At 36.5% G+C, this 27243-nt stretch overlaps 1 protein-coding gene and 1 long non-coding RNA gene across 2 annotated transcripts in view; one reads left to right on the top strand and one right to left on the bottom strand.

Moving 5' to 3' along the window:
* LOC124175222 overlaps positions 1–27221 on the bottom strand; it is a 67346-nt gene extending 40125 nt beyond the window's left edge. Inside the window, exons 1-5 of the mRNA XM_046555246.1 lie at positions 26925–27221; positions 25770–25847; positions 25563–25657; positions 20392–20457; positions 16003–16143 (exon numbers count right to left, since the gene is read on the bottom strand). Coding sequence (XP_046411202.1) covers positions 16003–16143; positions 20392–20457; positions 25563–25657; positions 25770–25847; positions 26925–27185 — 641 coding nt within the window. The 5' untranslated portion in view covers positions 27186–27221. The remainder of the gene's footprint in view (positions 1–16002; positions 16144–20391; positions 20458–25562; positions 25658–25769; positions 25848–26924) is intronic.
* LOC124175224 lies at positions 2056–8161 on the top strand. The gene is made up of 3 exons (XR_006869124.1): positions 2056–2067; positions 4101–4103; positions 8099–8161. It is a non-coding gene; the product is annotated as an uncharacterized LOC124175224 (long non-coding RNA).
* Positions 27222–27243: the final 22 nt, after the last annotated feature.

Genomic DNA, 27243 nt, shown 5'->3' with positions numbered 1-27243 from the left:
TTCAATTTGCAAGCATCCAGGTGAAGCAAAATTTATGCAATACATTACGAATGTGGTACAAATAATTTTCATTTTATATTATGGTCAGTTCAATACGGAATATAATCTTTATGCCATTTCGACAAAAAGACCAGGGCTGAAGCCTTTGAAAATGGTAAAAAGTGAAAAAAAATAATAGTAGGATGAAACCCATTTGAAAAGGAAGAGAATATACCAAAAATAATAGAAAAAATATATTACGGGCGATCTGAGGTCGGGAAGTGGTAGGGGGTGAGTCTTTAAGGGTAAGAAACGGTTTATCTCGATTTCCGACAAAACTACAAGTCCTATGGAAAAAAGTTGAATGGCAAAGTTGCAGGTAATAAAAAGATCTACAACTTTTGTGTCTGCATTTTTTCACGTAACCTAAAAATTTATGTGAAAAATTGAAATAACCAAGTTCTTGGTTTTGGAACGAAGTTCCTTATCGCTCGTTCACCGTAGGGGCTAGGCGGAAAAAAACGACACCAAAAAACCGACACTTTTTGGCTATAGTGCTCGTTTGCTATAGTGCGCGCGATCTCCCTCTCTCTCTCTCTCTCTATTCCAGCGTGTGCGCGCGCTCTCTCTCTCTGTCTCAGCGCTTGGGGTGGGAGACGGCAGCAGCGGTCTCTCTCACTCACAGCGCACGACTATACTTCGCCCCTCTTTCTCTCTCCTACAGCGTACAACTATACTTTGGGCCGCAGCGCGCTCTCTCACAGCGTACGTCTATACTTTGCCTCTCTTTCTTTCTCATAGCTTTCCCACTTTCTCTCTCTCTCTCTCACACAGCGCTCGGAAAGAAAACAAGCGGCATCAGTATAGCGTCTCTTTGTAGCGTAAGGAACTTCGTTCGTACCGGCTGTCCCATGACAGCTCTCATTTTTTTTTTTTATTTTTATCTTTTACAAAAAAATTTTTAATCATTATGTACAATTTTGAGCTATTTATTAGAATTTACACTTTAATTACTCGAAAAACGTAAAATTCCATGTTACATTGATAAACAAAAAAATTACAAATCCATGAAACATAAAGACTGCAAAAAACATGCGAAAATAGTTGTTCCAAATATTAAAGGTAGGATTTAAAGAGGATTTTATCGAAAATCTCACGGCTTCTGCGCATGCGCATCACAGTTTCTGAAGTCTTTTTTTTTGTAAAAATCGTAATGCGTTTTAATTATTTATAACAATAAGATAAGTTTTGAAAAACAAGAAAAAGTTATTTATTTTTAAATAATAAATTTTTTTTCTTAATAAATAGTGTTTTTAAATGAATAACACAACTGATCACATTCCTTTACACTGATAAGTAGATTTGTGTAAATATGTAAACTAACATGGGCGCTACCGTCCAGCGGAATCATCCGAACGACGCCGAGATCAGATGAACAGGGAAATTTTTCATCCATTAATACTCTCGCCATGAGAAAAAATCTGATGTCCTCCAAAACAAAATTTCCGTAGGTCACTCAGATATATAAGTTATCTTAAAATAACAATAAATAGGCATCTACGCATATAATTTAAAGAAGATTCTACAATTGTCTCAAAATATTGTAGATGTCTTATTACATATTAACTTTATTAACTTATTTGGTTGTTAATTATAGTAGTATATTTCGATTTGCAATTTTTTTGTTTATCAATGTAACATGGAATCTTACGTTTTTCGAGTAATTAAAGAGTAAATTTTAATAAATAGCTCAAAATTGTACATAATAATGATTAAAAAAAAAAATTCGGATTCGAGTGTTTTTCGTTTCTTTGCATTTTCTGAGAACATTTACCATAGTAGGGTATATTTTTTTTTTACATCATCAGAAAGTTTTGGAGTAGTAGATTTAAACGAACAAAAAGCCCACCGACTTTTTCGAAAAAGCAGATATTTTGACGTGAAAATTTTCGATTGAAAATTAGGGTGCTTTTTCGATATTAAGTCTGTTGATATTTTCAGGGTATGAATAAATCTATATTGACTATATTGACAGAGAAAAAAAATCCAAAATGTGCGAAATTGAATTCTCTATAACTTTTGTGTAAAGTATTCAGCCCAGGAAAGTCGATTCATTAGAGAAAAGCACGAAAAACAGCAAAAATTACCAAAAACGGCCAATGAAAGCAATGGGACCACATTTGGACTCTAAGGCCATTTTTTTCGTATACAGTGACCCAAAATATCCCTCATATCGTCATAAAAGTCAATGGACCTTTCCATGGTCAACGAACTGCCCGCAGCCAAAGGACTATCTAACCTTACTATTGGAACGCGCGTACTACCAGTATTTTTTAAGTGATTTTGATGCATTTAAAAGGGTGGATATCACTTATCAAGTGACAATTGTCATTTCCGACATTAGGTTAGAATTTGGAAATCACAAAAACCCCCTGTCCGTCACAAACATAAAGCCAGAAGTCATTTTAGGGCCGACGATTTCTACATTGGAGGTCATGCCGAACTTCACTTTCTACCCACGATATCTCGAAATCTGTCCATTATTACACTTTGTGCCCATGGAGACTTTTGATCGGGAGCTCGAATAGAATAACGTATATCAATTTCAGAAAATTTCACCAAGGGCCACTTCCCATAAGAAACGTGCGGGGTCCTTTGACCTTTAAATGACCCCTGGGGTCACTCTAAGTCCTATCATAGATGCCCATCTGAATGTAGATTTTCGTATTTTTTTCGAAATCCGAAGTCAAAAGTAGGTGTTGCAGCATGAAAAACTAAAGTTGACTTCGAAAAAACCTCAAGAATGAAGGTCAATTCCAAAGTGAAGGTCATAGTTAGTCAGCCCCTCGATACCCGACAACTTTTATTTGGAACATTTTTTGATTGGCCTGCAATTTTCTTAGTTATTCAACTGTATAAGTTAAAATGGGACACTCTGTATAGTTTGCTGGAATCGTACGATACATTCCGTTATGCGTTGAGAACGTAAGACAAGATTCCAGCTCCAAACAAATTACGAGCAAAAATATTGTAAGAATACGAATCGCGCAAGGCCAGAGCTGATCGAGCGGAGCATGACGTTATATATGTGAAGCGATCAGAAGAAAATTATGAGGGTCATGAAGGACAATACAAAATAAATGCACAGAGATGCCAAACTGCGTCTTACAGGTGTGGGAGACATGGACATATCGCGAAATGATGTAGATCAAAATATCTAATAAGCGCGCAGCAAAGTGCGAGATAAGTCGAAGAAGAAAATGATAATGTATCAACGAAATCGTACTGCAGACAACATAAAGCATTTATAACGATTTGAATATACCCGATAAATGGTCACAACGAAAGCTGATGAGAGTATAACCGATGGGAGTGGAACACGTGGTGTGTTTCTTCACCAGTTTCAACTATCTTCATAAGAAGCGGGTCTCTTGGTCAACGACTCTCTTGGAAGAACAAAGTACAGAGGTTCCAGTCTCGGTAATAGAACATCAGATACCAAAGATCGACTAACGTGTTATAAAAGCACAGTTACCATCAAGATAGACATTTCATACACAAAAAGTAAAAACTCCAAAAACCATATCAAAATTAAAGAGAGACTATTTAAAAGGAGGAAACAAAATAAATAAAGTGAAATCCAAGAGTCAAGTGCATCGATGAAAAGAGCATTATCTATCGTTTTAACAATATACAACCTTTTAAAGAATTGACACATGGAATGAAGAATGATGGAATGGATGAACGAATGAATATTAAACTTAAGGACGGCTCGTGTTCTTTATATATGTATATAAAGAGAGAAATAAAAGAAATCGTGCTATTTTCGTCGTACCTTATAAAATAAACGTAAAATTTATTGGTAAATTAAATAAATATAAATATTAAACAATTCTTATACATTGAACGTCATGGTGATGGTCATGTCAAATCCAGAGCAAGACAAAAAGATCGACTGGAGTCTGGACAGTAGGTGTATGGCGCATATGAGCGAGGATATAAACTTATTTAAAAATATATCACAAGTGAATAGAACATTGAATCTTGCGAACAATGAATTAACGAAGATAAGCGGCGCTGGAGACCTTAAACTGCCAGTTATCGTATAAAGTTGCCAAAAGACAGTGAATGAAAATGTGTTGTATGTGTTGGACTTGATAGCAAATTTACTATCGGTGTCGAAAATAAATGACGAGGTCTATGAAGTAATATTCCGTCGAAATAACAATGTATTGATGGACAAAGACAAGGTTGTAGTTGTTCGCGCGGAAAAAGTGGTCAATCTATGTATATGATGTAAAGACGTGTGCGGACTCGGTAAATGTGGTCGAGACAAATATCGATGCACAAAGTGAAATAAACAAATGGCATTGCTGAACAGGGTGGCAAAAATTTTGGCCAAATAAAATTCCCTGACTTTTCCCTGACTTTTTCCCGTCAAAAACTCCAGAATTCCCTGACCTTTTTTCAGGTAATGTTAGGCGATTTTCTTGACTTCAGAAAGCTCCAGAAATTGTGCATCTCTAAGATATAAATTTGAATACAAGAACAAATAATATTGCTTCGTTTTACAGAAATATTTATTAACATAACATAATATTAATTTTACTATTGGCTCAGATGATACATAAATTTCAAACAAAATAAAACAATTTATGCTTTGTCCATTACTTGGCGGATTAAACAAGGAACATATCATATATATACAATTAAAGTACGGAAATGATAAGAAGAAATATTGCAGACTAGATAAAAATAGAAACTAGACACATTTATATCAAGAAATGTCCAAAAGCATGGTTGACTGCATTATATACTAGGCATACAGTACATAATATACTAGGTACAGTACAAACATAATCTGTATGTATCAACATGGAAATCTTTTTGCTGTCGTTACTTCTTTACTGTTACTGTTTTCTTTATTTCTTCTATTTCACTCTCTATCATGTTGACTTCTTTTCGAGTCTCTTCCATAATTGTCGCTTTTCTTTCTTTCAACTCCTTCATTTGCTTTTCTGCTTGCCTCTTCCATTGAAACTGTTCATTGTTCTCTTTGTCCTCTTTTAAACATCTTTCTTTTGTTTCTTGAAATCGCGCCCGAGCATTTCGAGCATCATGAAGCAAAGATTTTGTTATAGGAACATTGAAAACGCTACCTATCGCAGAAACGGCGTCGCAAGTAACGCGCCTAGCTACCAATGTTTCTTCTCGCATATTATCTAAGAGGCAGTCTGCGTTAATAGAAAATCCTCGTTCCAACTGGGCGTTTGCGTGTGAAAAGACCCTTACCACCTTCATTACTTTAGTGATGGTAACAGTTTGTTGTTAATCAAAAATTTTGACCGAGAAATAATCCAACTACTCATTTTGTCGATGATAATCTTTTAGCTCATCCTGAACTTCTGGTAATAAGCAGATCGCTGAAATCTGTCGGGAAGTTTCATTGGCATTCTGGCCAGACATCCAATTGTTGCCATCAAGTATGGTAAGATTTTGTAGCCGGTTGTTTGCAATAGTTGTTTGAGCAGCAACGGTTGGGTCCAAGCACGAAACTGATTTGGTCAGGCGAAATTTAATAGGAGATCGTTCCATCAACTTTGTTACTAAAGCGAACAGGCAAGTTTTGCATTTCTTCCGGAAAGTTAGAACGTCAAGATCAGATAAGTTCTCGGACTTTCCCAGATGATTATTAGTGATTTCCCGGATGATTTTCTATATAGGTAATAAATTTTTTTCTTCTTTCAAATTCACTGATTCCAAAGAAGAACGTTCGTTCAGTATTCCTGGTTTTACAAAACGGTCCATTACGTTTTGAAGAATATATGCAAGGGCTAGTGTAGGAATGGCGCCATAAGAATATCCGTTTGAAACTCTCGCATAAATAGTTCAAGATCCAATGATTCCGATCTTGATCGGATGCCAATGTGTAAATGAAAGGCAGTTTGACAGGAGGCAGCTTATCCGTGAGAGCTTTCTGGATGATTTTAAAACTCTCGCAAGAAGAAGTAATTTTTCTTTCGTGACGCCCTTTACAAAATTTCTCAAATGTGAACTGATATCCAGGGCCCGCTGTGCAACTGCGTTGCTTTTCAGCCACCTTACAGCACAAATCTTCATAGGGAATACTGTAGATGAAGTCAATCGTGTGTATGTTCCACGTCACGGAGGAAGATTTTTAAAAAGATTATGTATGGCCCTCCAAAATTGAATGATTTCCCAGCCAGTTGCATTGATTCGAGCTTTGGAAGCGCAATGGATAGTGTGAATATCGCAACTCCCCATGTTGAGAACAGTAGCATCAGTTTCATCTTTTCGGATATTATTTTGTAGCTCCTTGAAAAATTTAAAATTCACATTTGGTCCATCCATCGATATTTGCACTATCTTGGTCAAAGGTAGTCCTAGAGACGAGACTACACTGGTGAAAGCTGCCAATAAATCCAACGCAGTAGTCTTTTGCAGAAAAGCTGATGTAAATAGCCGGCACAAACTTCTTTTTTCTGCGAATTTCAGAACCAGATCGTTGGGTCCATTTATTGTTTTTGCGATATCTTGTTCACGGATTCATCGAAACCCAAAATGTAGTGAGCGCATTGCCGAAGTGTATGAAGGAACTGATTTTGAAACTCAGGCTAAAATGCATACGCGGTAATGTACGCCATTTTGTCCTGATGCATCTTCATTTTGGCTGCAATTTCACTATTGCTAAACATGATACGAATAATTCTACCTTCTCAGCAGATCGCAATGACCGATGCTTCGTCACGTTCTAAAGATACCAGCGCTCTTCAGCTTCAGTTACCTTATCGTTTGAAAGGTAGGTTTTTAATGTACTACGGCAAACTGTGGATATGGATGTTGAGGAAGGAGAAACAACCGGCGGTTTCGTCACAGGCACAAGAATTTCTTTAACGGGTGAAGACTGGGCAGCAGATGCAGATGCTGTAGCCAATATAAGATAATGCAGTGGAAGATACTTCAGGAGCTGGCACTAACTTTATAGATGATGGACGCAAGAATGCACTTGACAGTGACATCGTTGATCGAGATATGGATACAGCTTCTTGATGTTTTTTGCTTACCAAATGAGATTTTAGGGCACGTTTGCCCATATTATCGAGACTAAAGGAATATCGGCATATCGAACAGCGTGCACGATGTGGGCCTTTTTCTTCTTGCAGCTACAAAGAAAATTCTGCATCTTGCAGCCACTTCTTCCGAAACTGCGTCTGTTTCAAGGTCATCTTTGGTCTAAGATCACAAGCGACTACATGATGTTACACCTTCATCTGTTTCAAAAGAAAAATTTGTGTACCAATAAACCGAATAATCAGGTAATTTATCAAATCATTATTTGAAAAAATAGCAATGTATGTGAAATCATTATTGATTTTAATAATTATGAAGTTTCGATTAAAAACCGTATGAATTTCAACATCAATTTATTTCGGATGTTGATTTTCTTACAAAGAAAATAGTATTTCATCATCATAATTTCGATGAGTCATTTTCATTCGGAAGTGAAAAAAATTTTAAATACGAACTGCACGCCTGTATAAAATAAACTGCAACTACAGAAGATTGTTAATATTACCCTATTTGATGATGAACAATGTTTTGAAACAATTGATGCGTTCTTTACATGCTATGTATCACATTAAATTCACGCCCAAAGCATCCAACGCTGTAAAACTAATAAATATAAGACTTTAGTTATGTTAACGATGTTGATCCTGCTGCGTATGTTATGGCTACTGTTATTATTGAAAGAAAGGGCTACAAACTTACTTTTTGTTGCACGAGAATTCACTAATGAATTAGGATCACACCGCGTTAGACCCGGAAAAGTGCCGTTCAAACTTAACACCGCACAAATACACAATTTACGGCATGCGGTAATTCGGCAGGACTCGGCAATATTCGACATGTAGCAGCACGACGCTGATTGTCAGTCCGGTACGCGAGTCGGCAATCAGTGAGCGCAAGTGACGGGCTAGCGCGTGGGGGGAGTAGAAATTGAATAATACCATTTCCGAAAACGAGCTTACTTGAGACATGGTCCAATGACTAATATCTGATGGATTAAACAAGAAGAAAAAGTGCAAGCTTATGTTAGCTAAAGGGCATAGCCGGATAAGAAGGACGAATCGGCCCCCGCTGAATTTTTTGTCGGTACTTCAGGGATCAATTTGGACCCAAATGAAAATAATTCAGTGAAAATTTCAGCTATTAATCTTAAACGGTTTCCGGGTAATTGAAAAAAAACCTATTTTTTAGTATTTATTTTTTTTTTAATAGTAAAATTAAAAATTTTTTTTTGCTGTTTTTTTTCTAAATACTTACAAGTAAAAGCCGTGAAAAAAATTTTTTTTTATGATTTCTAGACTAATAGCCGATTTTTAAACTAAAAAACAAAATTACAATTATTTTTCAATAATACCGGGCGCTGTGTAGTTATTAATGAAGACAGTGATGAAGATTGACGAAAATATTAACAAATATTTTGATGACCACTTACGTTTTTGATGAATATTTTTATGACTGAATACATTTTATAATTAGTTGTAAGTAGTGTTCTAAGCAGTTGAAATATAAAATAATTAACAAAAAATTGGTTTTTAATTTTTTTCATGACGTTGCACCAAACCAAAAAAATTGAAAAAATTCCTGAGTACAGAGGGGTATAAAAGACGTATTCTGTCCAAATTTGGTGATTGCATGTTTTAAAATAGGCAAGAAAAAAAATAATTGTAATTTTGTTTTTTAGTTTAAAAATCGGCTATTAGTCTAGAAATCATCAAAAAAAAATTTTTTCACAGCTTTTACTCGTAAGTATTTAAAAAAAAATCAGCAAAAAAAAATTTTTAATTTTACTATTAAAAAAAAAATAAATACTAAAAATAGGTTTTTTTTCAATTACTCCGAAACCGTTCAAGATTAATAGCTGAAATTTTCACTGAATTATTTTCATTCGGGTCCAAATTGATCCCTGAAGTACCGACAAAAAATTCAGCGGGGGCCGATTCGACCTGCTTATCCGGCTATGCCCTTTACGAAGCATGCTTGAAGTTTGAAAACAATTTACAAAAAAAGTAGGCTTTTCCCTGTGGTGCATCAAAATTCCCTGACTTTTCCCTGACCCTTCCCGATAGACGAAATTCCCTGACTATTCTCTGACTATTCCCTGACTATTCCCGGTTTTCCCGGTCTGTCACCACCCTGCCGAATGGTCCACCTGAATGAGACACCTAAGGGCAATGGTCAATAGCGGTATAGTTTTCAACTTGGAGGTAAAATCAGACGCAAAGCTATCAACGTGTGACGTGTGTATATGTGAAAAACGAAGCTACCATAGTTTGCCGAAAAGTGAAGAGCAACGCACGCGTGAATTGCTCGAGGTCATACGCAGTGACATAAGTTCCAATGAGGCACATGTCACTTGACGGAGCTAGATACTTTGTGAGATTTATAGACGATAAGTCGTGATGGTCCGATATGTATATGATAAAACATAAATCAGAAATGCTGAGCGCGTTTCAAGTGTACAAAGCCGCCGCGGAAATATTTATCGGGAAAGAGATGAAAGCAATACAATCGAATAATGGTCGAGAATATTGCAACCATGAATTAACGCGCTTTTGCAAAAACACAGAATTGAAAGACATTTGACAGTGCGTCTTAAGTCATAACAAAAGGGCCTACCCGAGCGAAATAATAGAACACTCGTGGAAACGGCATGACGAGGCAAGCGGGAACTCCCACAATATTTTGGGCCGAGGGAATAAATGCAACGAATTATATTAGAAATCAATGCATAGCGAAACCTCTAAACGGTGGAGTGTCATACACAGCATAGGCAGGCAAAAAACCGACGTTAGTGCACCTGAGAACATTAAGTACTAAAGCGTAAGCATTGAATTAACAACAAACAAAAGGTAAATTCGACTTGCGATCACAAGAATGTATTCTAGTGGGATATTCAAACGAATCGAAAGCATATCGATTGTGGTCACCCAAATCGCGAAAACTAATAGTGAGTCGAGATATGAAATTTGTAGATGAATTTTGCTTTCAAAATAAATATAAGTCTTCCGATGAAAAAAATTATAATAATGACAATAATTCTTTTTTTATCACAATTATATTTGCAATGTACAAGAGAAGAAATGAGTATAGCAGGGGGAGGTAGTAGCAGTAGAAACATCCGCATTTGCACGTGGGACAAGGGAAACTGCCGAAAATCTTGTCCAGGTGTAGCAAAACCCGAGTCCAATGCACTATCCAGGAACTCGGCGCCTGAACGGCGTGACACGTCTTACATTTTTGCAAGCTGCCGTTTAGGACTTAATTGACAGGCCGGGGATTCGAACCCAAGTCCTCCCGCTGCACAACCACGAGTGCTAGCACATGAGCCCCCATGGTCGGTATGAAGGACATGACAGACAATTCAGTGAAAACATTGAAATCGAGATTAAGATAGCGAACCCGCTTCCCGATAACGCAAGACGCGGTACACGCGAGAGACGCGCTGAAGATCAAGAGGTTCGTGTATTATCGCAACGTGATCGAGTACGCGAATTACGGAAAAAACCACCGGCCCAGAACTGCGTGTAGATCCGTCAAAACGTGAGAGAGGCAAACCGAGATTAGAGCTCAGAGGTTCAGCTGGCAGACCTTGGAAAATGTACAGTACGTCAATAACGTACGACACCGACGACGACGATGAAACCGAGATGGAAGGCACGGAAATCAAGCGGAACAACGTTTCCAAAGAATGTGAAGCCGCGGACCTGGCAGTGATCATTGAACACCATGCGACCTGGCAAGACGCAATGAACACCGAAGAGGCGGAAGCATGGAGAAAAGTCGCAGAGGACGAGTATCTAGTGCAAATGCGCAATACGTGGTAAATTGTAGAACGCCCGAGCTCCCGCAAGGTGAGCAGTAGAAGATTCACCTTCCACACGAAAGACGAAGGAGACCTCGCAAAGAAAAATGTGAGCTTGTAGCAAAGGGTTACTCACAATGACCTGGAGACGACTTTCACGAAACCTGCTCTCCAGTGGTACATAAAACCTCCATACGCTTATTAGCAGTGCTATCCACGGAACTATACCTAGAAATTCATCAAATGGACGTGGTAACTACGTATTTAAGGGGGTATTCTAGTGTAGAAATTTGAAAAAATCGATTTTTTTTTTTTTATATTTTCAAAGCTTAACCTTTTAAGAATGTGTCCTTAAAAGGACAAGTCAAAATTTCAATTGTTTTCAGAGATATAGCTATTTTAGTGACACGTCTTCAATACTGGCTCGGCTGGAACGAATCGAACAAAAGGCGTTGGGGATAATCTGACCACCTGCGGTCTCCTTCGGTTGCAGATACCTATACATTCATACTTTTGTATTGTACCCTTTTATTTTAGTCGTATTATAATATATATGTGTATATAATTCAAGGTTACCCGATTGATCTTTGAATGTCATTTAATGGTTAACATCGGGCGTAATTTTACTCGAAACTTTAAACGCGTTTTTCTCAAAACTACATTTTTCAAAACGGTTGACATGATTTCTCAAGTTCTATTGAACCGATTTACTTGAAATTTGGTGAGAATCTTTTCAATACATGTCTCTATCGCACGACCTATTATTATAACGAAATAATAATTTTTACTATTTTTAAAAAATTCAGAAACGTCCAAAAAAGTAAAAAAAAAGTATTATTTTTTCGGACAGCCGTAATTTGACAAAAAAAAATTTTTTTTCGACTTTTTTTTAGTTAGTACGATAGCTGCATTTATGTAGATTAATAATCTTTTTTTTTTTTTTCTTCTGATTTTGAAAATGCTTGCAATCGTGACAACATTGGCGCGCCATTTTTTTTGTACCCCCCACTTCAACAACTCATAGCACTATCAATTTTGTATTTTTGGACTTGTTTTTTTTTTTTTGTAATCGTGAAATAATAATAAACGCCTGATAAAAAAATGGATGGTAAAAATATTTTTTGTTTTTTGTTTATAGCACTTCAAAAAACACCTCAAATTCATGCCTCTACACTAGAATACCCCCTTAAACGATGAACTCGAAGAATACGTATATATGGAAGTTCCCGAGCAGTTATCAACAGTCTTAGAAAAGACATTGTTCGGCAAATCGGTGGGATCGAATATATCGATAAGCCGCGTTGAAAATATCAAAGCAACGGCGGCGCGTTGGCAGCAAGCATTAAACGTCAACAAAACTCATGCATCGTTACTCAAGAAAGCGCTTTACGGACTGCGACAACCAGGATTAAAATGGTATCAACGACTTGGCAATAAATTACGCGAGCTCGAACTATAATTATCACGATAAGACTCATGCTTAATTGTCGCGTGACGAGATCATGATTTACATACGTTCATGATTTATTGAATTCGTCGGAAGATTCAGCATGGATTCGCGAAATTAAATGGTCTCTGGCTAAATCATTTAAAATTAAAGATCTTGATCTAGTCAAACGATGTTTGGGTATCGAATTTCAAAGAGACAGGAAATCACAAAGTCTTTCTGTTGCAGCAGGATTACAAAGTCAAAAGACGCATACGACTTTTAGACCTTTTAAGGCCAACGCCCACTGTCGCGGCACAGAACATGGACGACACAGGACCGGACAGCTATGCTGTCCGCCGCAATGCACTCCAAATTTTAAGAAGCTTCATTGTTTCTCTTACTATCAAGAAAATCACCCAAAATCACCCTTTTTAGGCCTCGGAATCAGGATACTGACTCAATGACAACATGTTTCAGTTCTTGGCAGATTTTAAGGCAAACGGCTGATAAGATAGATTTCCTTGTGCATACGTTTGGTCCGTGGCTTTTGGAAATTGGCCGTTGCGTATGGCAATCATGCGTAGCGTACGTTCGATCGCACACGAAAATATTCCCATATCCCACATTGTTCTGATTTCAAATATTGACAATAAGGTTTTCATTATAAAGTAACTTTGGTACTCGACGGCGTTTTGTATACATATTCCAAATTTTTTCATTCGGATAACAGTCAACTGAAAATTATATCACAGGTCAAAGACGAAAATATCGTAACCTACAAAAACGGGGCTACTGCCATAAAAACGTATCTCCATTTTAACTTTAATACTGAAATTCCACAAGCGACAAGTACAGCATCTTTCGGCCAGAAGGATGTATGATTCTATTCTTCCACAATACGGCAAGAAATGTGTAATCCGCAGAAATAAAAATTTAACTAATGTTACTCTCGTCTATCTGTAAGGAGGCACTCGTAACTTGGAAAATCTTGAATCAATATCTGCCAAAAAGACGTACCCTATAAGAAATTAAGAGAAAAAAATACAATGTACAGCGACACCCTTCTGTATTTGAGGGTGTTAATTACCCTTGAGAGCCATAAAATAGGCCTTTTTTCGAACAGTGGTTCTGAGGTCATGAATAACGATAGATACTTGATTTTTTTTTAACTTGAATCGTCCATTTACCCATTTTATTCACATTTCAGGAAAAGTTATTCAACTTGAATAATTAAAAAGTTATTAACAATAACGTGCAGCGTTAAGCGCGGTGTAGGATTGAACATGAACATGAAATCTCGAAAATCGCTGCAACGATTGGATGAAAATTTGAACTAAGGTAGATAGCGACATTTCCTACAGCGTTTTAAGGTAGTAGCCCGGTGTGACGGGTTCAAAAAATCGATTTTTTTTTTTTACATTTTTCGGAAGAAAAACATCTTAAAAATATGCTATAAAAATTTCAGACATAAATTTTAATTATTCTTAAAGTTATAGCTAAAATAAGAGAGCGCGCCGTAGTGTGTATGAAAGCGTGTGTATGAAAGCGTCGCTGTCAAATCTGTTGCTAATATTGTGCTTAAAAAGCCAACTCCAAAGAAGCCAGAACTTTACGTAGAGCTCTAAAAGCTGCTGAAAATGACAACTTTGAGGAAACGGAAGGACTGCTCTATGCACCAGGCATAGCTGATTAATGTAAGTATAATTTTATTGAAAAAAATCTGTTGTCAAAACTTTAAAAGCGTTTTTCTCAAAACCATGTTTTCGAAAGTTCGGGGAATCACTGATTCAAAACTATTCAACCGATTCAGCTAAAAATTTAACCCGTTATTCTAGACACACATATCTAGATGCCGAACCTTTAAAACATTTAATTTTTTAATTATAAACTATTTTATTTAAACAATTTATGAAGAAAAAAAATTAGATTTTGAGAACTTTTTTCACAAGTCCGCCATTTTGTTTTTGTTTTTTTATTTTTATGTATATTTAAGGTTCGGGACCTAAAATGAAGTCTACAGAATAATAATCTCTTTGAATTTTTTATTTCAGATGACTTTGGAAGGCTGTGTGTTTCCCCGAACCAACTCATCTTTTCTTTGAGGACTCCATATTGACGTCAAAAATTTTAAACAAATTAATGTAAAATTAACTGTAAAAAAATTTTTTTATATACTTCAAAACACCAATAAAAACATGTAAAAACTTTAAAACGATAGCATTTTATTTACTTTTTAAAAAAAAATCATGAAAAAACGTCTAAATTTCGGTCGTCACACCGGACTACTACCTTAAGGGGACCTTGCGGTCTAGAATTTTCAAGAAATCGATTTTTTTTTCAATACTTCGAAAGTATAGTATCTTAAGAATATACTGTGAAAATTTGGTAATGATATTCACAGTATTTCAAGTTTTACAGGCCATTGAAGGTCGGCGCCAAAGTAAGTAGAAGGGTCGGTCCGCTCAGTGAATAGTTCTATTGTTGCTAGAATAGCAGCTGCTACCTGAGTTGTCTACCTGAGTTGTAGTGAAAATATGAGAGAAGAGTATGAGAAGAATGAAGGGATATTGTATGGTGCTGAAATTGCAGATTAATGTAAGTACACGTTTAAATCTAATTTTTTTGAGAAAATACTTATTTGAAATTTTAAACGCGCTTATCTCGAAACTACTTTTTTCTGTCTTATGTTGATCAATTAAAAAAAAAATACTCGACCGATTCATCTCAAATTAAAATATGTTATTAAGTACACTGGCAGCTATCGCAGGGACTAAAACGAAAATTTTCCATCAAATATTAATAATTTTTTTATATGCAAAACATTGTTAAAATCAGGCTGTTTTCCGACTTTTAATTTTGACAATACGCCATTTTGTCATTTTTTAAAATTATTTATCCTTTTAGTTCCTGCGATAAATATACTCATAATAATTTTTTGATTTCAGATAAGTGGAGAACCAAATTAATTAACAGCAGCAAGGTCAACTTTTTTCGAAGGGCCCTTCAGCACCATATTCAAAATAATGGAAAAGAAAATTTTTTTTTTAATTTCCAATTTCGTAAAATTTATAAGAATAAAACATACCTACAACATTTAAATAACATTGTTCATTTCTTACATTGAAAAAAAAATGTTGAAAAGCAGTCAAATTTTCACCCGCTAGACTGCAAGGTCCCCTTAAGAGCGACATTGCGGAAAAAAATTTTGAAAAAAGAAAAAAATTAAATAAAACTCTTGCGACGGAAAAAAGGACCAAAGCGAAGTTGGCGAGATAAAACGGGTTTCAAATTAATTTTTTCGAAGATGTACTCCCACAATGCTTTAGTGAATTACTTCCAGATTGTAGAACCGTTTTTTTTTTTGTTTCAAATGAATCGTTTCACTGGAGTCATGTTCAACATTCAATGGTGCACCATGCGCAACGCTGCATGTTATTGTTAATAACTTTTTGATTATTGAAGCTGAATAACATTTTCTAAATTGGGAAAGTTTGTCGCCCACTTTAACCTCAAATAAGGGAATATTCTTGGCTACGGTGTCTGTATTTTTCTCAGACTCTTCGAAATGGTTGAAAATAAATATATAAATTTTTGTGTCCACTGATGTGACGAAATGTGTGAAACAAGTAGAAACACGAATATAAAACATGGTTTTTTCTCCAAGAATCTTGTATATTATAAATTCTTAAATTTTTTCACATACTCAGCTGTTAAAACGAGGAGAATATAGTCAAACGTTAGATCTCCACCGCTTTGAACACCGTCGACAACTTGTTGTACAGTCAACTTTGACCGTATGGATTCCACGAAAGCCTTCCACGCGTTCTTGTCCTCAAAATATTTTCTGTAAAATATTTCGAATAAATACTGCACGGCCAAAACTCGTTCAGGGTCTCTACCGCAGTCATGATGTATAAATTCTCATTTATGCTGAAATTATGGAACGAATCTTTATTTGAATGAACAACGTGTCATTTCAATTTTTTCTTATCTTCCCATGCTACTTCTCGTTATGTCGCCATTTTCACAGCAAAACTATAACTACACTCACAATCAGCAACAAAATTAATGGCGCATTCGTCACTCGGCGAAATAATACCTATTTTCAAACTGCTGTAATTCAATGAAAAATGGTCAAAAATAATCATTTAGGGGAGCATTTTGAAGGTTGAAACTTCATCTCCAAGATGGTTTCTGAAAATTCTTTCTACGGCCATTTTTGACCTCGTGGCGTATGTTTGAGTGCCGGGTTGCAAAACGCCAGAAAAAACAAGGTTTTCAAAGTTTTCTACGGAGCGTTAGAAAAATCGCACAGAACTTTCCAGACAACTATTCTGTAGTCTGGAATCTCCTCTTTGAAATGGTTGCCGGACATTTGTCGCCCAATTTTTTTTCGCTGAGCTATTCAACTTTTAGTGACGCAATGTCAATAAGGACAGGATCGACGAGTAGGCGTAGACTGATTTGGCGTGATCCAGGATGCACCGCGAGGAGGTACAGTTTTCCATGCATCCCGTGTCTGTGTGTGTAAGTTAGGACGTGTGCGCGCGCGTGTGTGTGTGCGTGCGTGTGTGTGTGCAAAATCGGGTATTGCCACCCCTACTTCATATCACCGCTTACATAATACCGTGGAAGTGACGAGCTATGGGTCCTGGTCACTGCTGCCCACATACGCACACACACACGGGATCCATGGAAAACTGTACCTCCTCGCGGTGCATCCTGGATCACGCCAAATCAGTCTGTAGGCCTGCTCGTCGATCCTACCAGTCCGGGAGGTAGCGTTGCAAATATAAGTCATAGTACGCCGGCTGATATTAACATCGGTAGTTGATCTTATATCACTAATGAGTGAACCGACAGTCAGCTGCACAAGTAGCGGTGAGTGTGCGTGTGGGAGGTCGCGAAAGTGGTAAAAAAAAAAAAAAAAAATCAAGTAATAGTACGCCGGCTGAAACTTTTTTTAGAAATATTTGACATTATACTGAGCTGAAAAAAAATAGTCAGCTGCATCGTGTAGAGGGGAATATGCGTCAGCTGCTCGCATGAACTTGTAAAAAAAACTCATAAAATAAAGTAATAGTAAGCCGAATGAAATGTAACTGGGTGATTGTTTAAATAATTACAAGTACAAAAACAATAATCAGCTGCGTGTTTAGCGGTGGAAAGACCGTCAGCTGACGCAGTAAAGTTTACAAATATAGTCCAGTCAAGACAGGTTTCCACTTTGCATAAATTCCGTTTTCGTTTTTTCTTGGTTTAATCGTTGGGGGGTCACTGGGAGTCCACAAACCAAAAGTCGACCAAATCGGCCCCTTGCTATCGCCGCCATCTTGAATTTTATGAAAAATGGTTTTTCTTGAATAACTTGGCCATTTTCAATTTTAACGAAAAATGGTGAATACAAAAGCTGTAGGAAATTCAATTTCCTACAACTTCGGTTATCAAGTTTTTTTTTTCAAAAAATGGATATTTTTCGAATTAAACCTGAAAATAGCGATGAAGTAAAACTATTGTATTATCTTGTTTATTTTTGACTTTAGGGCATGAATGAACACAAACAAACTTGAAGAGAATTAAATTTTCAACAGTTTTCATTTTATTTCATTTTAAACCTATTTTTATTTTCTATCTTGGATTCTGTACCGGCACCACACACGCGCACGCTCACGCACGAACACGCACACGCACACGCACACGCACACGCACACGCGCAAGCACGCGGGCGCGCGCGCAAATAGACACGTTCACACATCGAAACAAAAGTTTTGACGGTCCTCTTTTTCTTTGCCGTTGGCGTACTACCTTAAATATTGGCCGTAGCAAAAAAACGGTAGGGACAAAAATTGTTGAAAATTTAATTCTCGAAAAGTTTGTTCATGTTCATTTATGCCCTAAAGTCAAAAATAAACAAGATAATACAATAGTTTTACTTCACCGCTATTTTCAGGTTTAATTCGAAAAAGATCCATTTTTTAAAAAAAAAGACTCAATAACCAGAGTTGTAGGAAATTGAATTTCCTACAGCTTTTGTGTTCACTATTTATCGTTAAAATTGAAAACAGCGGAGTTATTCAGGAAAAACCATTTTTCATAAAATTCAAGATTGTGGCGATAGCAGGGGGTTGATTTGGTCGACTTTTGGTTTGAGGACTCCCAGTGACCCCCCCAATGATTGAACCAAGAAAAAACGAAAACGGAATTCATGCAAAGTGGAAACCTATTTTCACTGGACTATATTTTTAAACTTTACTGCGTCAGCTGACGGTCTTTCCACTGCTAAACACGCAGCTGATCATTGTTTTTGTACTTGTAATTCTTTAAACGATCACCCAGTTAAATTTCATTCGGCTTACTATAACTTTATTTTATGAGTTTTTTTAACAAGTTCAGGCGAGCAGCTGGCGCATAGTCCCCTCTACACGATGCAGCTGACTATTTATTTTTGCAACACCTGCATGGAAAGTCCATTTTTATGCACCATTTACAAGCACGGAAAGTAGTCTTTTATACACATGTGCGGGAAAAATTTTCGCGCATTGCTAGCGGTGTGAGAAAAAGACGGTCGCGCTTTTATCCACAGTTGCGCATTTCGCACACAGCTGCACTAGCGCCACCGATGGAATAGTTTGTCACTCTTTGTAAATGGTGCATAAAAATGGACTTTCCATTACAGGTGTAGCAAAAAATAGAGTTCGATACACGTGCGAAAGTTGGCAATGCCTATCTCGCGTGAATGCGCCACACTCGATCGTCAACTCGTCTCCGGACTCGTGCTGCGCCTTCACGCTTGTGCGGGCATTGCCACCTTCGCGCATTAGTATCGAAATCACTATTTCAGCTCAGTATAATGTCAACTATTTCTAAACAAAGTTTCAGCCGGCGTACTATTGCTTGATTTTTTTTTTTTTTTTTACTACTTTCGCGACCTCCCACACCCACACCCACCGCGGGTGCGTCAGCTGACAGTCGGTTCACTTATTAGTGATTCGAGATCTATTGAAAAAGATGGTAATCGATCGGCGTAAAAACACTAGCTAAAATGCAACGCTACCTCCCGGACTATACCATAATTGACATTGCGTCACTAAAAGTTGAATAACTCAGCGAAAAAAAATTATGCGACAAATGTGCAGCAACCATTTTAAAAAGGATATTCCAGACTACAAAATGGTTGTCTGGAAAGTTCTCGGCGATTCTTTGAACGCCCCGTAAAGAAGTTTGAAAAACTTGTTTTTTTCTGGCATTTCGCAACCCGGCACTCAAACCTACGCCACGAGATTAAAAATTACCGTGGGGAGAATTTTCAAAAACCATCTTGAACATGAAGTTTAAACCTTCAAAATGCCCCCCTGAATGATTTTTTCGACAATATTTCATTGAGTTACAGCAGTTTGAAAATCGGTATTATTTCGCCGAGTGACGGGTGCGCTGTTAATTTTGTTGCTGAGTGTAGCTATCTCATTGTTTACTTCAGCATGACTGAAGTCCTAGCTAACGGCTCTCCTAACCTCATAGGCAAAATACCATAAGATACCGAATGACTCTCGACTTTTTGTTATTTCACTAACTCCTTATCAAAGCTTCGCATTTTAAGGGCATGTAGTATTCCTAACTTTACCGACCGAGTAAACTCACTTTTCCTCCTATATTAAATAAACCGCCCAGCTAATCGTGAGAGCATCTTTTATTTACAAAATTGTTGTAATTCGTAGTTTTTGTCTAGCGACCTCAGTATTACATAAAAACAGTCTCACGACGGCTCATTACACTCCTTACTCTTTCTGAAATTGCGCAAAGTATCTCAGTTATGCACTTCTTAGCCCCTAAAATGCGGGAAACGTCGGCATAGTAACACGTGTCAAAAAAGCACACATTTCTTGACGATTTTCGAGATATGAATAACTTTCCTTTAAGAAATTCCGAAATTGCCTTTCAAATACTCTTATTTGTCATTAACAGCAAATAAATCGGGTCTTAATTAATTCTCTGAAGGATCATGCGATACTGCGAATCAAATATATACTTGAAAAATATATTTGAGAAAGTTTGTGATAAATTATACGTAACATGAACCAGAAAAAATACTTGCTTCGTGACTTCCTTTGTCGCCAGCATATTTCCCATTCCATTGTAAGTGCACTGGGTAGGTATAACGCTGAAACCAAATCAAATGACGTATAATAATATCATTAGCCTGTCGAATAACTAAACATGTACTTAAGAGGAGGGGGGTACAGCATGGACGATCTAAAATCATTCCTATTTATAGAAGTTTTTTTCTTAAGATGAAAGCAATCAGAGCAATTTGTGTTTGAAGGCTTTATTATTCATAGTTTCAAGCATATTTTAGAAGTTTAACATCGAAATTAATAACAAAATAGCGGCATGGTGTATATAAGTAGCGTGAGACCACGTTTTTAATCCAGTGGCGCAGATTCCTCGATTAAGTTTTATCCGATCGACTTGAAATTTTGACGCTTTCTTTTACCTATCATTATTCGCGCTTGTTTGCTGGTAGAATTTCATCGCGCGGCGAGCACTGTACCGCCCATGTTAAGGGCGTTGCCTATGCCTCGAAGAGCAAACAGAGACTCACGATTTTCCTTCTCATTTCCTCATTTTTGAAGATAATTAGGTTCTTAGGGAGTCATTTTGAAGGTAAAGGATAGATCTGTGTCACCTTTTTTGACGAATTTTCGATTTCGCTTTCAGATTTGCGTAAAACGTACTTGAAGGTACGTTATGTTTGAAGTGAAACACAGCGGACAGTGAATTTTTTTTCGCAATTCGGCGAAAAAGGCGACACAGATCTATTCTTTATCTTCAAAATGTCTCCCTAAGAACCTAAGTATCTTCAAAAATGAGGAAATGAGAAGGAAAATTACGAAGCATAAAACAGCAAATTTTTCGCGCAAAAGGCAGGCGGCTGCTAGCGCCACGACTGCGTTGGCGGGTGACCATGCGAATTACAGGCGAGGAGAGTAGACTCAACACCCCCCACTACAATTCCCCTCCTTCGAATCCTCGTCACTCGGCACGTGGATAGTGTTCCGCGCTTTTATTTTTGCTTGTGTTTTTCTACAGTGTTTTTTATTATTTCGAATCAGTATTTAATCCCGTGATGGCTAAGAAGAGAGGGAATGTGTCTTTGAAGAAGAAGAAACGACTCGGCTTAAAGATTTTGGCTAAATTTCAGGAAAAAATGAGGTAAATCGAATTATTTATATGATTGATGGTGCACCCTCTCTGACTTCGAGATTCAATCACTTGAGTACGAACAATCGCAGGGCTTTAATTTAAGAAGGTACTTTCAAGAGCCGATAGTGCTGTTCATAATAGCAGTATACATTCATTCTCTAGTTTTTTTATACATACGAAAATATAAACTAGAATGCATTGTGACGTGTGGTACTAGTCCGGTTTGCATTAGTCGCTAAAATATGTCATCAATTTGTTACGTGTTCAGGTTAAATGATCGAAATCGATATTCGGCAATTAGCATGAGTGTTTACACTTTGTCGATCATAAGGAATATTCTTATCACTTATTGTGACTACCTAAGTATCCAAGGTAAAATTACAATGTACCTGGCAGAATTTTCCATACAAAGTAAATACGGCGCGTACGTATTAGGCCACTAAAATACGCTCGTTTTGTTTTTAGAAATAAACTTGACGTAATTCTGGGGTAATCATACATGCACACATTACTTACAAATCAGCCACCTACAAAACTGTCATCAAATCAGATACTACTGCCAAGTATAATTTATTTAGAAACTAATGATGATTTTGATATACTATAACTAATGATGACAAAAAAAAAAAAAAAATTGAAATCAAAATTGGAATTCTAAAAAAAAAAACATAAATTTTGATAAAAAAAAAAAAAAAAATTGGAGTACGTGGTACTTGGCGGGCCCATGTTTATATTGCCATTACAACATTGATATAGCTCGACTTGTATTTTCCTGTGCTTGTTTTAAAAAAGCCCGCCTTTACCACTATCTCCAATTTTTTTTTTTTCAATAAAAATTATTTTTTTTTCCAATTTCAATTTTGATTTCAATTTTTTTTTTTTGTCGTTATAGTATATCAAAATCATCATAAGCTTCTAAATAAATTATACTTGTCTAAATAATCTAAATATATGTACATATGTACATAAATATAATAGCTTTGTATATAGCTTACGTGCAATATTTCTGTGATTTATGTTTAGTTAGTTATATGTATTACTGTGCTAAAAATTTGCTAGTCATATCGTTATAATTATATATCTGATTATTCATTCCAGGAATACTTTCTGCAGTCGGACCAGACTGCGTGTATACCTATATATTATGTAAATATTCTATAGCCTATTTTTTCATTACTATCTGTGACCTGCACTCGTGACGTACTACTTTCCATAGTTTGCGCTTTCTATAGAATTTATTTAGCCATATAATGTATACAATGCTCGATGCTTTGTTATATCAATTTTCTTTATCAAGATTACTGTCATGTTTCACTTGTACTGTTTCAATTTAATTTCTATGAGATCCTTCTCATACAGATTTCGTGATTATGTTTATTAAGTTTAAACGAGTTCAATTTTACTTTTACCATTTTATATTATTTTTCATCATTTTGTATTTGTTTGGTGCAAACCCGATCATGGTTGGGAGGCAGGGACGGGTTAGGCGGGTCTCTGTTTGATAGCAACCTCCACGTGGTGAGACCTGGGAGATTGATGATATTTTCGTTGCTATATCATGAATTCGCTCACAGCTATTCGTTGCATTTTCAATTTAAAATGACCTGTGACGACGTCTGGCCGGTATTCGTAAATAGTTACGTATTATTTTCGAGACTGTATTAGGAACAGCTCTCAGCCGATCAAGCTATGCTTTGAGCTGCCTCAAGACAGTCCTCCAAATCGAACCTGACTATGAATACCGGCTATTAGACTATTACCAGTCACGTGATCGCATTGCGTAGAAATACGGACGCCGGTGAATATAATTTTCGTTGAAATATGAAGAATGTATATCTATATCAACATACGTATAAGGAATTCTACGTCACGTCAATCAAAAAATGACCTCGTATTTTTTCAATCTATTCATACTGTTTTTCACATGAAATAAAGGTAAAAAGAATCGACACGCATTTTGGTGTTCGTCCGAATTATGTTTGTTTTCGAAAGTTACAAGACAATCATTCAATTTTGATCCAAAAGGAGCTCGGATATATCCGGTTCTATTCGACGTAAAGACATCATTTACAGTGCATTCGGAAGGTGAACGAATAAGCTTTCATAAAAAAAATGCAATGTTGAACATTATTGAAAATCCCAATTTTTATAAACAATTCAAATGTTTGACGATTTTTACCTCATTAATGACAAGTTTTCGAATTATAAAAAAAATAGTTTCGGGTTCCTTATTAAATTCTGTATTACTAGTAAATTTTTCAAGTGGAATCTGAAAGGAGTCTACTTTTTTTTCTGTTATTCATCAGGCGCTGCGTCGTGCCGAGCGCGATACACTGGGCTGTTTAAAAGCATTTGAAACCGAATGCCCGTGAGGGGTGGAAGAGGATAGCCGCGTCACCCGCCCCACTCCGGCGACAGCTCGGCTGCTCCGTCTCACTTGTTTCTTTACCCTCTCTCTCGCCACGGTTAACGCGGGAAGCGGAGTAGCCCGCGCTTTCTAGCTAGGCAACGCCCTTAAGTGACGTTGCCACGACACCATATAGGAATCAAATATTTATATTCAATAGCTTAATCGTTCATTTTGAAAAGAAATATATCGAATACACTCACCTTTGAATCCAAGACTATGTAAACACCCTGCATGTATCGGCCATTTTTACTGTCAGCTAAGAGGTTCTGAGTGAAGTTTGGCCGGGTGGTGGGAAAAAGTGAATCGACGATTCAACTCGCTATAATGAGCACTGTGCCGCTTTTTCACGATCTTGTTGAATATATAAATATACTCTTCTTATACTCGTACATTAAATTAATAGTTATTAAATTAAAGTATATCTAGCGATTGTAAAGATTTCAAAGAGAGAATTGGTAAAAAATGAAGTCACAATGACCCATATAGTTATATACATTGCGATTTTTGTCTAGCGTCATCACGCTCATAGCGCAAGTGACGAGAGGTTAAAACTTTATCGATTTAAGCTCGAGGTTAGATTTTTGAATTTCAGTTCAATTCTTTTTTTACAAAAATACACTCATTTTGGTCGAAAAATGAAAGTTTGTGTTAATAATCGTATATATTTGAAGAAAGTTCGAAAAAGTGTTTTTGACTCAAAAATTTTTTTTTTATCTGTTACAAGTTGAGCAGTAATGACAGGAGATGCGCCACAAAAGCTCTCGAATTCGAAGTCGTTTGCTACTTATATGCGCCATACCGCCATTTTGTTATTAATTTGAATAAATTTTTTTTTAAATGTTCTTCAAACCATAAATCACAAAGCCTTCAAACTCAAATTGCTGTAAGTTTTTTCATTTTCGTCTACAAAAACTCCTAAAAATAGGTATGATTTTTGATTATCCAAGCTGTACCTTAACATTAACCCTTTCGGTGGTAAACGGAATTCCACTGTCAACACGAGGTAAAAGTTATCGCATTTTGATGAAATCTGGTGCCTCTAAGACACTCTACGTCATTTGAATCGCCAATTAAGAACTTGATGCCAAATTTCATTTCAAAATGGTGAAATCACTACTGTAATTCTAGAAAATGCAAAATCTGAAAACTTGTTAAAACTTTACTGGAACACAGTACACTACGGATTTTTCAAGCGCTGAAGGAATTTTGAATACAAATTTGAGACATCTAAAGTAGCAACTGCAATGTGCCCATACAATGCAATATATAAAAATTCACCAGACTTCAAATTTTTAACGTATATTTATTTCAAAATTTAGCTGATTTGGAAGTCAGACTTTAAATTTATAATTTACGTTGTGAAATATCTGCGAGTACCAGAACAGGATTAAAATCCTCAACTAAAAAAATTTGATATTGAAAAAAACGTCTATATTTGTTGTAGCATTTTGAATGTTGTAAATGTGACCTCAAATTCGTTATCCCTGACCTAAGAAATGTGCAAATACCAATTCTCATTGAAATCGCGGAAAAACGATGTGCATCGTATGGTGTGATGCCTAGTAGTAGGGACACGACGATTTCTTATGTCAGATGAGACTACTAACACCGAAGGAGTAAATCACGAATTCTATCAACTTTTTCTGGTTTACCTTACTATGGAATTCATCTTCACTCCAATCCCAAGCTCAGTCAAAGAATGCAAACAATTTTCGCAAGGATCACCAGATGGAATGGGAAAAATAACCTGCGTACATTGATTAAAAGAAGGATATAAGAAGCTGATACCTTACCGTCATTTTTTTCTGAGTCTATTTCCATTCAAATAACAGAATAAATAGTAAAAAATACCTATTCACCTCGTAATACAAATTTCCTTTATCCTTGCACCAAACGACGTGTTCTACTTTCAGTCGTTTCAAAAGCTCGTCTAAAACCTGAAAGCGTTTAGAATGAGCTAGTGCCGTACAACTTAAATGAAGAGTTACATGTGGTTGTCCCGTGTTAAATGGAATGGCCAAATATCTCGGGAAAAAATAGGTTTCATACATAAATATTTCTGACACTATTTTTACACTATGGAAGGCGACACAAGCTGACGCCAGTAGAAACTTTCTTACTTATTAGTGAATGCAATAAGGTGCCGTGAAGGCCGCCGTACAATTGGATTGTTTAATAAGAAAACTTTTGGTTTTATTACATAAGATCAGGGCTGATTTTGAGACCAATGGAAAAAAATTTTTTGCTACTAAGTTTAATAACTTTAAAGTTAAGGTTCTTTTCAGTTTGAAGAGGTTACAAACATATTTTACTGGTAAATGAAACAGGGAAATGAGGGCATTTATCTTTGTACCAAATGACGTGAAATCTTCAGTTTGAGGCTTTAATTACCGCTATTGTACTGAAATGTAGGGTGATCAACGATAAGAATCGATTTTCGCTTATTTCGAATTTGGAATTTGGCGTTACTCCTCAACTCTGAAACCAAGCACCATAACTTCTGAGTTTTTGAAACTGAAAGTAAAATTTTATTTTGCTTTTTTTTCATTTGACTCAAAGCCAGAGCAAATTTGCTGACTTTCCAGACTTTTCCCAAAAAATGGTAATTTTGCCCTGACGCAAATCCGCACTCGTAGTACTAATTTTAGTATTTAATAAATACAGCTCTGAATCAATCAGTATTCAAAAACACGTTACTTATGATCTATTCAATGGCTGTGAAAGTGAGCACATAGAATAAAAATTATTCTCGGAATACTTTCTGTTTCACGGGGGAAGCTTCATTCTTTTTCATTCCATATCGCAACAAAATTCTTTGACTGATTGAAAAATTCAATAAGAAGGTTGTTGGTAGCACAATCTTATGCTTTCCTCAAAACCCTAAGACTTTCATCTAACACATTTTTTTACGAAACATATTTTTCCCAGATATTTCACCATTCCTCTAGATTGAAATGTAACGTGTAACAATGGTAATCACGAGTGTAATAAAGAGTAAAAGCTGTGTCACTTACCGTTTCCATTGAAATGAACTCATTTTCAGAGGTATTCCTGATGGCTTCACCATGTACATCAGCTCTCGATTTACTGATTAATGACGGAAGATCCTTGGGACTTTTCTTGTGCCTTAGATCCAGGTCAAGTTTTGGTTGTGACAGGGTACTGCACTGTTTCGGATTAATAGGTTTTCCCCGTTCGATAGGAACACCGTAAATCAACTCGTGCTCGTGACTAGAGGTTGGAATACAGACGAGAAAAACTACTCCCCTTGTCATAGTGCGGCATTAGAACGTTAAAAGTTGGTTCAAGGATGGGTAGTGCGTTTTATATAAG

Source organism: Neodiprion fabricii, chromosome 2, assembly GCF_021155785.1.
Source record: "Neodiprion fabricii isolate iyNeoFabr1 chromosome 2, iyNeoFabr1.1, whole genome shotgun sequence".
NCBI classification, from domain to species: domain Eukaryota; kingdom Metazoa; phylum Arthropoda; class Insecta; order Hymenoptera; family Diprionidae; genus Neodiprion; species Neodiprion fabricii.
The sequence above is the reverse complement of the archived record's forward strand: the minus strand, read 5'-3'. Positions and strand labels throughout refer to the sequence as shown.